The following is a 12,259-nucleotide window of genomic DNA, read 5'->3' as shown; positions in this document are numbered from 1 at the left end:
AAGGTACGAGTAAGAGCTACTAGGCTGCAGGATAGTAGGAGTAGAGCCTTGTAGACCTCAGGATGGCAGGAGTAGAAGCTTGCAGACTTCCGGCTGGCAGGCCTTAAAGTGGTAAGAGTGGGAGCTTGTAGGCCTCATCCTGACATGAGTAGGAGCTATGTAGTAGGCCTCAGGATGGCAGGAGAAGCAGCTTTTTGGCTTCGGGATGGCAGGAGTAGGAGCTCGTAGGCTTCAGGATGACAGGAGTAGGAGCTTGTAGACTTCAGGATGGCAGCAGAAGGAGCTTGTAGGCTTCAGGATGACAGGAGTAGGAGCTTGTAGACTTCAGGATGGCAGCAGAAGGAGCTTGTAGGCTTCAGGTTGATATGAGTAGGAGATTATAGACTTCAGGATGGCAGGAGTAGGAGCTTGTCAGCTTCAGTATGGCAGCAGAAGGAGCTTGTTGGCTTCAGTATGGCAGCAGAAGGAACTTGTAGGCTTCAGGATGATATGAGTAGGAGATTATTGGCTTCAGGATGATATGAGTAGGAGCTTGAAGGCTTCAGGATGGCAGGAGTAGGAGTAGGACTGCCTATGATTTCACCACAAATTCACCACTGTTGTTTCATTTATGTCCTCCACAGGTTTGGGATTTGCCCTCAGTTACACACCAGCAGTAGCGATGGTGGGCACCTATTTCAATGAGAGGAAGGCTTTGGCATACGGAATTGCCATGTCTGGAAGAGGTATTGGAACGTTCATCCTTCCTCCTCTGGTTCAGCACCTCATCGACCTGTACTCCTGGAGGGGGGCTCTTCTTACCTTAGGGGGTCTTGTTTCAAACTTGTGTGTCTGTGGGTCTCTTATGAGGCCCTTAGTGGGCCAAAGTATTGGTGAAAAGGAGAATGTGAAACAGATCCTGGATGAACCTGATGTTCAGGAGGATGTAAAAACAGTCAAGTTTGCTGGTATCGGTCAGAACGAGGATACATGCGATAAAGAGCAAGAAGAAGAAAAGAGTCTGCTCAGATCTCAGGGAGGACAAGCTAGCCATGATGGGGTAGGGGTGAAAGTGAAAGAGTCCAACAAAGAAGCGGTGAAGGACAAAGAGAAAGAACATGAAGAACATTCAGAAGACTTCATGCTAACAGATACCGAGATGATGGTAAAAGATTCAAAGCAAGACACAAAGCTAGCGAAATCAAATCTTTCCAAGTCGATGATAGCTGAACTACAGATAGCTGACTTGAAGCTGAATGACTCAAAGCTAATCAACTTAATGCTAGCTGACACAAAGCAAACGGATTCAAAATTAGTCTGTTCAGTGCTAGGCAACTCAAAACTAGCTGACTTGGATGTCCAAGCTGACTCGAATTTAGCCAAGTCAAAGCTTTGTGTCTTAGGGCTACCTGACTCAAAGCTACTGGAGTTAATGCTAGCTGACTCAAAACTAGCTGAGTCAGAGGTAACTGATTCAAAACTAGCTGAGTCAGAGGTAACTGATTCAAAACTAGCTGAGTCAGAGGTATCTGATTCAAAACTAGCTGACTCAATGCTAAATGACTTACACCTAGTCCAATTGATGCTAGCGACCCCAAAGCTAGCGACCCCAAAGCTACCCGGCTCACAGCTTCTCTGTGAGATGGCGTCTTCTGAAGGTCCTGGTTTTCCGATCACGCAGTCGAGAAAAAGGAGAGAACAGGAATGCTGTCGCTTCCCTCCGTCATCAGACAAATACAGCTTCCTCTTTAAGCCTGACTTCCTGTTGCTGTCAGTAGCCTTCCTGTTCCTGGCATTTGGCTGCAGTGTGCCCTTCGTGTACCTGGTGCCGTATTCTCTCAGCGTGGACATCAGCCATCATCAGGCCGTCCTGCTCATGTCCATCCTAGGGATTATGGGAATTGTGGGTAATATCACTTTTGGATGGATCTCGGACAGGAAGTGAGTCAAGATCATGCTCCTGTTCTTACTAATCAGGTGTTAATCTGTCTTCATACTAACCTGAAACTACGGATAATTCACTAATATGAGCCTTTTGCTAATCTGTTTAACTGCTAATTCAAGACTACTGCTAATCTACTGCTAATATGAGATTACTGCTAATCTTAAATTATTACTAAACTACTGACAATCTATGGTTAAACTGAGACTACTGCTAATTCCCTGTTAATCTGAGATTATTGCTAATTTATTATTATTTCAAGACCACTGCTAATCTAATGATAATCTGAAACAATTGCTAATGGTGTTTATCTACTGTTAATATATGATTGTTGATACTCGGCTACTAATCTGAATCCGATGCTAACCTACTGCTAATCTAATTCCTAATCTGAGATAACTGCTAATCTACTGTTAATATGTGATTATTGCTAGTCTACTAATAATCTGAATCTGCTGTTAATTTACTGGTAATCTGTGACAACTGCTAATCTGAGACTGCTGCTAATCTACTACTAATCTGACACAAATAATCTGAGCCTGCTGCTAATCTACTACTAATCTGACACAAATAATCTGAGACTGCTGCTAATCTATTGCTAATATGAGACTCATTCTGATCTACTGGTAATCAGAAACCACTGATTTACTGTAACATACTAACAATATGAGCGTGTTTTCATTTGATTGTTTTTGTTTGTTTGTTTGTTTCTTTCACTCAGGTGTTTGAGGACATTTCGCGTAGTCACATTTCTGATTGCAGTGGGATTCGAGGGATTCATTTGCCTCTTTGTGCCCTTGTTAAGGACTTTTTCCACACTCGTGTCCTTCTCCATTTTCTACGGCTTCTTCGACGGGGCCTACTTGGCTCTCATCCCTGTGGTCACCTGTGACATTGTAGGCTCCGCCCACCTGTCCACAGCTCTGGGTGTGGTTGGCTTATTGCATGCCATTCCATACCTCATCAGCCCACCAGTAGCAGGTGAGAACACCTGTCTGTCTGTCTGTCTGTCTGTCTGTCTGTCGCCATTCATTTTGGTATTTACTTTTAATTTTGGAAGCTGAAACAGTTTAGAAAGTTCTGACTGTGATTCAGTATGAAACTGAAGTCTAGAAAAGATTCGTAGAGACATTTGAGAAATATAAGTAAAATAAATCACTCTGTGTGTGTGTGTGTGTGTGTGTGTGTGTGTGTGTGTGTGTGTGTGTGTGTGTGTGTGTTTCTCAGGTTGGCTGTTGGATTGGTCAGGCTCTTACACATCGCTCTTCCTCCTCAGTGGACTCTCACTCCTCTGTAGCACTTTCATCTTGGCTGCTCTGGCATTCCTGCGTCACTGCTATAGGGGGCGCTCTGTCTCGCTGCAAAACCAGCCCCAAGCCTAACGTCACTCACACCACAGCATCTCTAAAAGCACCTTTCCTGGTCCATCTGTCCATCCAGATGAGCGTGTAATAATGAAGTTAAAGCCTTATGAATATGTATTTTATATGTGTTCACTGTCATCGCTAATTAGCTAGTTAGCAAGTATGCTATTAGCTAGGGACAATAGCACTATAGCAATAGTGCAATAGAGTAGCGCAGGGATGACGTCATTTTCTTCGCCAAAACCTGGAAACGAGTTAGCATTGTAGCCTTCCGGTTCCATCGTACCGAAGTCAGTGTGTTTTTTGAATGGGATTTTGGTTAAAAGCCTAAACTAAGGTCTGTGGGGAACACAAGCTCAGAATATTTTCGCGTTTTATTCTACGACATAAAATACGCCAGTAAAACCCTGCTCGTGATTTATTAAAGCTTTTAGATGCATTGAAAAAGGCGGTTGCTAACAAGTTGCTAAGTGGGACTGTGGACGTTGTCGGGGACATTAAACGTCATCACGCCGAGCAGGAAAACATCATCCCCACTAGTCTGCGTTTACAGACACGTGTTCCTGCAGTGCGTCACTTTATCGATTTCTGGTATTTTCCGAATTGTAGTACAATAAATTCTAGTATAACTAATGAACTGTTTTAATAGTTAAAAAAAACGATCCGGATGAGATGCACGTACAAACGAATGGGATTTTCTCAAAAATAATGCATCATGGGCACAAGTTCGTTTATCGCGTACGGCTAGCTGTTTATTTCTGGAGATTGTATTTAGGCTTCAAACGTCATAAACGTGGTTCATTCGTGAAGATCCTCTTGATGGACAGATCGTGTTAGTGTTGTAAACTTTTGTTGATCACAGGGATTATTTTTTGCGATAATCCAAAAGCCTGTGTCAAAATCCTACTGGGTTGTTGTCGAGGGAACCGGTGTGATGCTAACTCTCGGGTTCCGGTACAAAATGACGTCGTCCCTGCACCTCTCTATAGTCATGAGCTTTTAATGAAGTTCTCCATCCTAAACCCCATTCTGTGACTCGATGTTGATGTTACTGTGACTTGAGATAACTTGAGTTCTTCTGTCGATGTAGGTAAAAGTACTAACTTATTCAGGATAACTGTTTATGGTACTATTAAAGCAGCCATTTGTAATTAATACATCTGTCACTCTTGTGCTCTTATTCATGTCTCTAAAACAATCCTTCTACACGTGTCTCACCCTGTGGATCAGTGTCAAAGATCTGTACCTGTGTAGAGACCCGGGCTTGATTCTGCACTCGGGTGAGTTCACGCGGAACTTTCAGTGCCACCTGTTATGTTATTAAAGGATAAAGCAACAGTAATTAAGCACACGTTATCATTACCTGTGGTTCAGTAGGTGAGCGCTGCACCTGTCCCAGGGTGAACAACTGGGTTTGGAACCAGTCCTCAGTGGGCTGACTATAGGTTTTACATCATAGTTGTTTATAGATAGTGTAAATATAGCTGTACCAGTCGGCTCGGTGGGTGGAGCCTGTGTCGGGTATTTCGGCGATTGGTGTGTGTACCAGTCGGCTCGGTGGGTGGAGCCTGTATCGGGTATTTCGGCGATTGGTGTGTGTACCAGTCGGCTCGGTGGGTGGAGCCTGTATCGGGTATTTCGGTGACTGGGGTGTGTACCAGTTGGCTCGGTGGGTGGAGCCTGTATCGGGTATTTCGGCGATTGGTGTGTGTACCAGTCGGCTCGGTGGGTGGAGCCTGTATCGGGTATTTCGGTGACTGGGGTGTGTACCAGTTGGCTCGGTGGGTGGAGTCTGTATCGGGTATTTCGGCGATTGGTGTGTGTACCAGTCGGCTCGGTGGGTGGAGCCTGTATCGGGTATTTCGGTGACTGGGGTGTGTACCAGTCGGCTCGGTGGGTGGAGCCTGTATCGGGTATTTCAGCGATTGGTGTGTGTACCAGTCGGCTCGGTGGGTGGAGCCCGTATCGGGTATTTCGGCGACTGGGGTGTGTACCAGTCGGCTCGGTGGGTGGAGTCTGTCAAAGTGTGTGTATAATAATAGTGTATAGTATAGCAGTGTATAATAGTGTAGCGGAGTGTAGTAATGAATATCAGTGCATAATAGCAAAGAATATAGTAGTGTATAATATAGCCGTTTGTAATAATATAAGTGTTTAATAGTGTATAGCAGTGTATAATCATAAATAATGTTGGATTGTATAGTGTATGATTATAACAGTGTATAATAGTATACATTGTGTAAGAGTATAGCAGTGTATAATATTGTAAACATAGCCAGTTTTAATTTAGTAAATGGTATACCAATTTATAATGATAATGAATAGTATAGTGCATGATTGTAACATATACTATACAATAATATACACTGTGTAATAATAGTATAGTCATATATAATAGTACAGTAGTGTATGCATAATATAGACGTGTAGAATTGTATAGCAGTGTATAGACTTATAGTCGTGTATAATAGTATAGTAATGTATAATAGTATAATAATGCGTAAATGACGCAGCAGAGTATAATAATATCGTACGGTCAAGGGTAATCGAAGAAACAAGCCGAGATCTAACAGGAGAAAATCAACAGCATTTATTTAAATTTGGCACGAGCTCCATCACACCAATATAAACACATACAAACAAACATGAAGCTATTTAGTAAAAAGAGCCTAATTCTAAGAATGGCACAAATATAGCCGAGTGTTGAACTACAAAACTACCGAACAAAAAACCCCAAACTAAAAAACAACTACAGTTTGTTAAGAACTTGATGTAAAAAGCGAAGGTTTTTAAATTCTGTTTTATGCGTTTTGCGCTTTAGACAGTGGACAAGATGGAAATGTATCAATTTATCAGACTCGAAAGGGAACGCGTCGTCATCCGGGGAACGGATAGAAATCGTGTCTCGTTTGTAGTAATTGGGATCCTGAGGCTATCCGAGGAAGAACATCCACAGCGTTCTTTCTGGTTCCGGTGTGGTACCGTGCACAGTAAACTCATTCATCTGCAGGCTTGTCCGTGTCCGAGCCCGGCGGGTTTCAGGTGACCGGAACGGCAACGTTTGAACTAGCAGACGAAATACTGACGGTAGAAAATAGCCAACTCCGTCTCCTCCGACCCGTCCGAGGTTTTTAAAGATTTAGTTTTTCCTGGATTGTCTTTAATGACCCTTTAGAGAACTACACGACTCCTTTATTCTAGGTCACGTTATTATTTTCTCTTTCGCCGATGAGTTCGCGCACCTCGTCAGCTTTACTTCTCTTGCCGATGGCGATGAGGTTCTCACGCAGCGTTCTGTAAGCTCCTGTTTTTCCGTGTTTCTCATACCAAGCCTTCAGCAGGTGGTAAGCTCGTTCGCTCGCGTCATGAGGATTTTCAACCGTTATGTTGTCTATTACGCCCTCAGACAGCAGGCGTTGTTGCCTGACAACCTGCAGGATCACGCGGACACCCAGGATTTCCGATATTTTAGGCAGAAACTCACCCAGATCTTTATCTACAGAGAAAGATGAGCGATAGAACTTGGTCTTAAGAAATGTTATGCGTCTCAAAAGGCAACAATAAAATGTTTTTAAAAAAACAAACCCCTGATTGGAGGAAATGTAAAATCTACATTAATGGAAGAAGATTTTGATGTTTTTTGATGTTTTTATTTATTTATTTATTTTTATTTCAGGCTAAATAGGGGAATAAAATATATATAATAAAGTGATACTGTACAGTAGGAAATATGTATTATCTATCTTAAACTTGTTTTACGTAGCCACTAAAGCTAAAGTTTGAAACCTGTAATATTAGCGAACATGCCTCAACAGTATTAACAAGCTGGCTAGCTGTGAATGGTTAGCCTCATACAGTGCTAATGCTAGCTAGATAAAAGACTGGCACTAGCATCGCTAGCCATAACGATGCATCGAATTAAGGATAAATTTCATCTGTTCGGGATATTTGAGATTTAAAATATAATATTTGAGTTCGAATACCGTTTCAGGTTAAAGACAAGGTTTCGGCAAGTTTCTCAAGATTAGCGCTACAACAGCGCTGATAAACTGGAGGTGGGTTTTAATGTGCTAGTGATAAAAAGTGACACTAGTGACACCTACTTTGGCTAGCTGTGTTCTCCGGTTATTAACTTCGTCGGTGAAGATCTAGCTAAGGTACCCTAGATGGGAAAATGTCATTCGTATCCGCTAACAGAATAAAACCTGTCGTGCTAGCCAGAACAATCTCTCAGTGGTATTATCTAGCTAGCTAGCTTTACACGTTTATTCTAAAACAAAGCAAAAAAATTTAGCTAGCTAGAACTAGGATCAGTCTTGCTAGCTAACTAAAAATGGCATTATTTTATAGTATTTATCTCTCATCCGTTGTTCAGGGCATCAGCGTGGAGCAAAAACGAAACAGTTATCCAGAATCATTTTCAAAACGTTTTCCATTACGTTTCCAATTTAATGAAGGATTTTTTTTTTTTTTTAAATTCCTTTGAAACTTTAAAGTACAATTCATTTACAGTCAGCGTAAGTGCTTTTTAATTTCATGTTTTGTTTATTTTGATGCTTTAATTTTAAAACCTAGCCTAACGGGGAACTGCACTCCTGCGACTACGGATCCTGCCGCACTCGTACAATAACAATACAGGAAATTCATGTTTATTTATTTATTTATTTACTTACTTAACAAGGTCCAAAATCTGAGGACTCTTTTTTTTTTTTTAAAAGACACTTACCAATTAACAGGTCCAATGGCTGCAGAGAAAAGATAAAGAAATATCATGAAAACTTCACAAATCAGCACAAAAAAAATAAAAATAAAATAAAAACCCCCACACACGATCTGAAATATTTGAATCTGGAATAATAAATGTAAACGAGTAAACGCTGATGAGACGCGAGTTCTCGTGTGTTCTGGTGTGTTCTCAGTGCACCTCACCTCAGGGGTTTTCAGTGGTTCCGGTGGTTTAAAACAAAACAGCTTTTTCTTCCACAGATAAACAACTGCTGCTATTATTATTATTATTATGAATGCAATTATTAGGATCGGGATTTTGATGCTGGCAGTTGTGGTGTTGGGCCCTGAAATATATAAACACACAACAGTCCATTAAAGACGTATTAAATCAATACTTTCAATCAATACTTTTTTGTCCTAATTGCTGTTTCTTTGTGAGAATTGTCCCTTGCACCTTCAGCACTGTTCACTGTGTTTTATACACAGTGTACTCCGTGTTTAAATCGATAACAGATGTATACACCGTTCCTCTATCACTTATGATATAGCAGCCGACTTTCTCAGAACGTCAGACCGTTACAAAGCGCTGGCACTGGAGACTCCTTCCGTAAATGTTAAATAAACGTCTCCTTTCCGTGAACCTTCACCGTATCAACAATCCCACAGACTTTTCCCGGTCCTTCCGGGATTTCACGATCGCAGAAACGAACGCCAAATCAAGCAATTCTTCAAGATCGGCGCAGAGTTTCCGCAGATTTAGGGCCGAGGCGCGTCGTGATGACATCACACATTCCAGCTAAAGCCGTCTTCGATTCATCAGTACAGCTAAAAGGTCTCGTTTACCGACAACATCGCTACGAAACAGCGTGCGAAACAATTTAGTGCGAGTTCACCGATTCGAGTAGTTTTCCGTATAAAAGAGAGAAAAAAAGCCGCAAAAAAGAAAAAAAAAATCTGCAAATTGCATCGCAATTTTTTTCAAAAGTCACAGCAAATCAAGCACTTTTGGCTGCAACAATCTAAACAGTTTTTAAAAAAAAAAAACAAAACGTTTTTTTTAGCCGTTACTATAGAAACGATAACGTATCAGAACGAGCGCATTGATTCTAAATCAACCCGTGACGTGCAGCTGCGCCACTGTCCGAGCCGCCGTTCTAGAGAATCAATCAACACCTCCTGACCAATCACGATCCAGAACTCAGGTTTTCATTTGCACTTCGCTTTAATACTTTTATAAAGCGCGAAGGCGTTTCAATAAACATCTTTCAGAACAGCGCACACTAACCCGTCTCTATAAACCGCTCTAGACACGTGAACCCGAACGCAGTGAAGCTCCACCGGCTCTCCGACTTCGTTATATTCAAACAAACGACATTTTAAAGTTGCGTACCTTGTTCGTGGCACTGTGCGTCGCTGGTGAGGTTGCACGGTACTTTAATCCCAAACTCACACCTATTGGACGAATGGAGGAAAGAAAAACACTGTATTCATAAGTGACTGGAGGTTTGTTAGAGCAGAGGTTCTATTAAAAAAAAAACGCGTACATAAAGCTGTGTATAACTTAATAAAACATTTATTATTGATTTAAGGTCATATTTCTCTCATATTTTCACCAAGGGTAAATAATTCTGGATCTGTAGCTTAAACTGAAGCTAATCTAATATCCATGAAGTAATATCTACTCAGAATGATTTGTTCTCTGTCTCGAGCGTCTCTGTAGCTGAAGAGTAGTGATGATGAACCCACAGAGACGCGTGTGATGTGTGTGTCGTTATATACGTGTCGTACGTACGTGCTGCAGGGGTAACAGACTTTACACTCCGCTCCTTTATCGCAGTAATAGCCGTCCATGCAGCGGCACATGGCGTTAGAGGCAGGCGTACATCTTTTTTCTTCGATCATGTTGTCTACGGCAGGAAGACGAGAGCAAAGCAACGTGAACAAGCGTGTTTGTATCATCAGCATTATAAAGATTATTTACATGCTCTAACGTTAGCATTTTGATTGAGGATGAAGGTCACAGGGGACATCTGAGGACAAAACGTCTACGACCTTCAGTTTCACTGAGTAGAACTATTCGTGACCGTAACTTCATTTTTTATCAAAAGACTAAGAATTTTGAAATTAGACGTTAGAAGTAACATCAAATTTAGGTTAAATTTTAAAATACAGCCGAGCAGTTGAGGGTTAAGGGTCTTGCTCAAGGGTCCAGCAGTGGCAGCTTGGCAGTGCTGGGGCTTGAACTTCTGATCAGTATCCCAGAGCCTTTAACCACCGAGCCACCACTGCCCCCGCAGGTCTTATTAAAGAACTACATCTTGTACATTTTATCCTTTAATGGTTACTCTCAATGTTCACGAAATGAGTCCGTTCCTGTTCTCACTTACATCACAGGGTCATTCCATCTCACATGGTGCAATAACTGCAATGTTGGTTACTCAACCTGCATTGGACCACTCGAGATGGAATGACGTTATAGCAGCTATAAACACTGCTTCTCTCACCAGCTTCTCTTTTGTCTCTCGTTAAGTTATCAAGACAAAAAAACCCGGAAAAAAAACACCGCAGCGCGTTTCGCGTGTTACCGAGAAACCGCAACGAAGAGTAAACTCCGACACCGGAGACTCCTTCCTTGTACATGCGTCAACGTATTGACGATTTTTTTTTTTTTTTTACCGCGTTTATGCGGAGACAGTCTGACCAATCAGGATTCGAAATTCAAGAACCGTCCAGGAACGTACCATTGACGCCACACGTCTTACAGGGTTCACATTTTGACAGAGCGTTCGCGTGATCCAGATATGATCCCCGTTCACACGCGTCACACTCCGGAGCAGTTCCATTAGAAGTGCAGTCACGCACTAAGTGATGACCTGCAGAAAACAAACAAACAAACAAACAAACAAACAAATAAATAAGCCATCACTGTTTAAAGTTTAAAGCGTTCTAGGTACGGTTCAGTTTAATATCTTCGATATTAAATAAGACGCATTTTTAGATAAATAAGCCATTTTAAATTAAAAACAGAGTTCACAAATCTTCATGATTTATCGCGGTCCCATTCCCAGGTGCTTGTGGTTTTACCTATGGGACAGCGACAGCACTGTAATCCACTACTTGATGAGTACAGCCCATCGTCGGCACACGTCTCACGTCTCCGGCGCCTCGTGCCATCTCTCCTCACACACTCCGTCACACAGAAAACGCTCCACTGTAGGGGGGAGAAGGAAAAATGATACGCTACAGTGAATTAGGAACAATTCCAAAGTTATGACGTCACACTGAGACTCGTATTAACTTGTAAACTGTCTCACTGCCTGCACCAGCTCAGTGCATATCTGCTCGAATCAGTCTATGTTGGGAATCCACCTTGGGTGAGGCACCATTTCAAAACACACACACACACATTCACAAGCGCATGCTCATTCTGAGCCGCGCCCTGCTCGCGCTAACGTGTAATGTGACGTCACACTGTGCGCCAAAAAGCACGTTTACAACAAAAACAACACAAATGTGTATATGTTTTTTTTTTTTTTTTTTTTTTTTTTTCTGAAAAGAGTTCGTGGAGATGTTTTTAGGTCTGAATTCACAACCGGACACGAAGTGACATGAAAGGGAAAGAGGAGGAAATAACGAAAACGAAAGTGAAACTACGGGCGCGCGCGCACACCGTCCGAGCAGAAAACAAACAAACTACAAAACGACCAAATTAAAAACCACAGGCTATGTTTAACACAAAAAACAGAGAGAGAAGAAGTTTTAGCTACAAATAAACAGAGAATCAATCCCAATAACTCCAGAGACTAAACGAAAGCGATGATTTAACCCCGAAACGATGACGTCATTTAGCTGCTTTGTTTCGCACGTACTCTTATTATTTATGCTGAAATCGGACTGTATAACACATTATAACACATTATAACACATTATAACACATTATAACACTTCATAACACTTCCTAATACATCATAACACTTCATAACACTTCCTAATACATCATAACACTTCATAACACTTCATAACACATTACACCATTATAACACACTCATATGTGTTTATTTAAAATAATAATAATAATAATAATAATAATAATAATAATAATAATAATAATTTTTAAAAAAAGAACAAAATGCTGTTGTTTTGTAAAATGACGAAATAAAAGAAGAATATTTCGTTTGATTTACTGACCAGAACACAGAGCAGCGCGAGCGCTCTCTTCCCCTCCATCGGGCATCTGAGGAAACCT

General features: G+C 41.5%; 2 protein-coding genes across 3 annotated transcripts in view; one reads left to right on the top strand and one right to left on the bottom strand.

Moving 5' to 3' along the window:
- The window catches only part of slc16a12a (solute carrier family 16 member 12a), a 7,005-nt gene extending 2,565 nt beyond the window's left edge, over positions 1 to 4,440 (top strand). For both annotated transcript variants that reach the window (XM_017475641.3, XM_017475639.2), the window contains exons 5-7: positions 624 to 1,920; positions 2,643 to 2,902; positions 3,149 to 4,440. In XM_017475641.3, coding sequence (XP_017331130.1) covers positions 624 to 1,920; positions 2,643 to 2,902; positions 3,149 to 3,303 — 1,712 coding nt within the window. In that variant the 3' untranslated portion in view covers positions 3,304 to 4,440. The remainder of the gene's footprint in view (positions 1 to 623; positions 1,921 to 2,642; positions 2,903 to 3,148) is intronic.
- A 1,412-nt stretch (positions 4,441 to 5,852) lies between these two features.
- Positions 5,853 to 12,259, bottom strand: fas (Fas cell surface death receptor). The gene is given in 8 exon segments (NM_001200193.1): positions 5,853 to 6,781; positions 8,012 to 8,030; positions 8,215 to 8,357; positions 9,404 to 9,465; positions 9,806 to 9,920; positions 10,755 to 10,886; positions 11,098 to 11,224; positions 12,202 to 12,259. Coding segments are annotated over 8 exon segments (936 nt in total). The 5' UTR covers positions 12,241 to 12,259; the 3' UTR covers positions 5,853 to 6,482.

This window comes from Ictalurus punctatus, chromosome 9, assembly GCF_001660625.3.
Source record: "Ictalurus punctatus breed USDA103 chromosome 9, Coco_2.0, whole genome shotgun sequence".
In the NCBI taxonomy this organism is placed as follows: Eukaryota; Metazoa; Chordata; class Actinopteri; order Siluriformes; family Ictaluridae; genus Ictalurus; species Ictalurus punctatus.
The sequence above is the reverse complement of the archived record's forward strand: the minus strand, read 5'-3'. Positions and strand labels throughout refer to the sequence as shown.